Source organism: Vigna radiata, chromosome 1 (assembly GCF_000741045.1).
Source record: "Vigna radiata var. radiata cultivar VC1973A chromosome 1, Vradiata_ver6, whole genome shotgun sequence".
Taxonomy (NCBI): Eukaryota; Viridiplantae; Streptophyta; class Magnoliopsida; order Fabales; family Fabaceae; genus Vigna; species Vigna radiata.
Genome location: NC_028351.1, coordinates 9636990 through 9641304, shown reverse-complemented (window position 1 = coordinate 9641304; position 4315 = coordinate 9636990). Strand labels below are relative to the sequence as shown.

General features: G+C 32.3%; 1 protein-coding gene across 1 annotated transcript in view; it reads left to right on the top strand.

Annotated features, from left to right (window-relative positions):
• LOC106773718 overlaps positions 1-3561 on the top strand; it is a 6853-nt gene extending 3292 nt beyond the window's left edge. The window contains 2 exon segments of the mRNA XM_014660465.2: positions 3022-3150; positions 3152-3561. Coding sequence (XP_014515951.2) covers positions 3022-3150; positions 3152-3326 — 304 coding nt within the window. The 3' untranslated portion in view covers positions 3327-3561.
• Positions 3562-4315: the final 754 nt, after the last annotated feature.

The window sequence follows — 4315 nt, the reverse complement described above, 5'->3', positions numbered from 1 at the left end:
TGATTTGTTTAGAGAAAGTATTGAATTGTAGTCAAGGCATAAAAAGTTTAGTCTTTTGAAGGTTGGAAAAGAAAATGATGTACTAACTCTATCTGCTCAAGTATGTAAGATACAATTTTGCATGTGAATTCATCTCGTCTCATCTGAAGTGTCATGGTGGTCCTTGAGGCATTACTTTTTCAGAACCCATGCATTATGGATGTTCCTTATTGTAGCATGGATTCGATTTTTATCATGAAATTAAGTAAACAAATTTAGTGAGGAATAATCTCAACTTCCATTGAAATTAAAACTTTTCTATAAACATGTGAATGTTAGGTGTAATTGATTATAGGGGTCTTGTATTCGAATACAAGACCAAAAGTTTTTTTTTACAAATGACTCTTTTTTCTCTGGTAATCGATTATAAGAGGAAAAATGATAATTTGTACAAAAATTTCAATTATACTCCATAGCTGGATGAACGACATTGACTAGATTTGTTTTTTTTATATTTGTTAGTTGCTTTGTTCTTAACTTTCTTCATCGAATTTCAAATGAGTTGATTTTTATTTTGTTGGAATCTAGACTCAAAAAGTTTTTAAATGACTACTAACTCAATTTTTTAACACTGTACTTGATGTAGTTGATTTTCCAAAAACAACGTTTTTCTAAGTTTTCTAAATGAGTTTATTTTTAAATTATTGTTTCATGTTTTTTATTTTAAATGGGTGAGTGATTTCAATGGTCATGGGTGGTGTTTAGTGCACCAATGAACACATTAGGTCATTGAATTGTTGAGTAAAAAGGCCATTTAGGTGCTTTCATGTAAGTTAGATGAGTTTCATAAACATTGCTGGTCATTTTCTGTCCTGTTAATCAATTACAGAGGTCTTGTAATCAATTACCAGAGAAAAAAGAGTAATTTGTACATAAACTTCAAGTATACTTTCCGACTGGAACAATAACATTCTCCAAGATGATTTTTGTTCTATTTTTGTAAAATTATTCTATTTTTTGATATGAGTGAGTGAGCTCAATGCAATTGGGTGTGTTACTTGTACCAATGATAATGCTAGGTCATTGATTTCTTCAAAAAAAATATTCATTTATAAGATGATTTGCTCCAATTAAGATGATGTGTATGATCATTGTTTCTTTTTTGAAGGCTCAATAAAGAATTAAAAATATAAGTCAAAATTCGGTTTGTTGAAAATCTAATTTCAATATACTTTTTTGATAAATGCTTAAAAAATAAAAGTTTTTATTAAAAAATATTAAAATAAATAATACTAATCCAAGATTATAAAATAAAATTAAAATATAAATGCTTAAAAAATAAAAGTTTTTTATAAAAAACAATACTAAAATATAAAATTCTAATTAATATTATAAAAAATTAAATTATAAATGCTTAAAAATAAAAGTTTTTATAAAAACGATATTAAAATATAAATGATAAACTTAAGATTATAAAAAAAGTATATGATTTAAATTCGGTTTTTCAAAAACCAAATTCTATGTTATGATTATAAAAGAATAAATAATAGGTTAAAATTCGGTTTAAAAAAATGTGCTAGTTTGGTAAATGTGCTAATATTCTGTGTTACATAAAAAAAAAAAAATCCCCATTTACGCTTCATATCTCTCTCACCTCCACGGAACCATTTTTTCACCACTCTGTCTCAGCCGCGTGGATTGCTTACGCCATCGCTGCCACGCGAGCTTATCCCCTCGCGAGTTCCCCTCGACACACAGCGCCACATCTTCCTTTCGCGTAGTCTTCATCTACGTCCACACTCTCACGAGAGAGCTCTTCCACCACGAGCCACATCGTCCCCGCAGAACCTCACCAGCGTAGTCCTCATCTACGTCCTCTCTCTCTCGAGAGCTCTTCCACCAAAAGTCACATTGTCCCCGCAGAACCTCTCTTTGTCATTTCATACCTTCGCATCGATCAAACGCATACACACTTACCTTCGCATTGATTCAGCTGTTCTTTTTTATGAGGATATGTCTAGGAGGGATTTAAGGCCTGATGCTTCAACCCTTGACATGATGATTAGGTTGCTTTGTGATAAGGGCAGGGTTCAGGAAGCTCTGGAGTTTGTGAGGCGCGCAGTTAGTAAATTTGATTTAATTCCAAGGGAAAAGAGTTATGTTGTGTTGTTAAAGGGACTGTGTTTTGAGGGGAGAATGGAAGAAGCGTTGAAGCTGCAGGCAGAGATGGTAGGAAAAGGTTTCCAACCGAAATCTGAAGTTTATGGTGCTTTTATTGATGGATACATTCGACAAGGGAATGAAGAAATAGAAAGAGCTTTGAGGAAAGAAATGCTCCAAAATGGGATACAGTGCTAAATGAACAATAACTTCAGTAGTTTGCCTCATCTAGTGAAAATGATTTTCTAGTAAGGTTCTGAAGCCATCAATAAAAGAACTATATCCTAATTTGTTTTTGTTCTCAGGCTCCATTCATAATGGCGGTTCTCTATCGATAATCAGTTTGCCAAAAACTGACCGCCATAATTTTTACCAATATTCATATTCTGTATAATTGAGTGTGCTATTTACTTTTTATCTTTAATTGAAAATGTCAATTAGTGCTGTTTCAAGATTGGTCAAGACATAAACCTTTAGCAGTTCACAATCCTATATGGTGTTATTAGCATTGGTATGGTATCAGTACGAGTAGTTGAAAAAAATTCTACAACATTGGTACGGATATATGATGAGATGGTATATCATTTATTTAGAGAAACATGAAAGTATAAGACAAACGTATTAAAATGATTATGTAAATGCAATTTTCATAATGTTCGGGCAAAATTTTTTTGAAAAATTAAACTGAGAAAAAGTTTTGAATGAAGTAGCTGTTTGCTTCATTTATTGTACTGAACATAGCAACACTGCATGAAACTTGGTGTTATGTATCGACTGATTTATTCTTGAGTGAAGAATCAGGTATTTAGTATGTCCCTGCATGCATTTCCTTGTCTTTTCCTAGCTTCAGTGATTCTCAAAGTATGAGTTTTTGTGATATAGGCAGCAAGATTTGCTGAAAAAAGTTGTTGAGATTAAACCTAAGAGGCCAAGATCTGATGGCAACCAGTCAACCCCAGCTTCTCAAAATGCCCCTGTCACAACATGTAAGCCTGATTATGATCCTTCAAAAAGAGAAGCAATCTTTGTCAGGACCAAAGAAAGTGGAGGAACAATCTTTATCTGCATCAGAGAAATCTGAGGAGCATGCTCCTTTGGGGTCACAGGAAACCGAAGCTAAGCCTAGGATTGAAAACTCTGGTGGGGGATTACTGGGCCTGGCATACGATAGTTCTGATGATGAATGATTGGTAATTGCAGTTTGATGGCAGATTACTTCTTTCCATCATTGTCTCTGTAGGTTTTAGTTTTAGTACAGAATGCTTGATTTGTTTAGAGAAAGTATTGAATTGTAGTCAAGGCATAAAAAGTTTAGTNTTTTGAAGGTTGGAAAAGAAAATGATGTACTAACTCTATCTGTTCAAGTATGTGAGATACAATTTTGTATGTGAATTCATCTCATCTCATCTGAAGTGTCATGGTGGTCCTTGAGGCATTACTTGTTCAGAACCCATGCATTATGGATGTTGCTTATTGTAGCGTGGATTCGATTTTTATCAAGAAATTAAGTAAACAAATTTAGTGAGAAATAATCTTAACTTTATTGGAATTAAAACTTTTCTGTAAACATGTGACACATGACAAACCTAGTATGAATTCATGAATAAGAACTTTTCTACAAACATGCGATACATGAGTAACTGAATATGAACATGGTGGAAGAAAAAATGGTTACAATAATGTGAATGCTATATTATTAATATTAAGGAGAATGGTGTTAAAGCAAATGTTTTAAGTTTCACTCGTTGAAACATGGATAATTAATGCAAGTTATACATGTTATACACTGGGTTTCAGAGAGTTAAAGAGTGAATCAATAGGGGAAAAAAAACTGAAAATTGACAAAGTTTAGTTACTGATGGCTATTAATATATTTAAACCAATTAGTTAATACTATTCAAAATATTGAAGAGAATAAATATATATTAATAATAAGGTTTAATAGGTTGAGAGGTCCCTATATTTGAGGGTTTGTTTCAATTGGTGAAATCCCTAAATTAAAAGGGTGTATTTGAAGGTGAAATTGGAAGCGGTGTGCCACATGTTCAAAAACTTCACTTCAAACTTAACAGAAAGGCTTTTATTGATTTAAATTGACAAAATTAAGAACTTAATTGATCACTTCAAAAATTGGAGAACCCAATTAAAACAAACCTCTATCCTCCAAACCTATTAA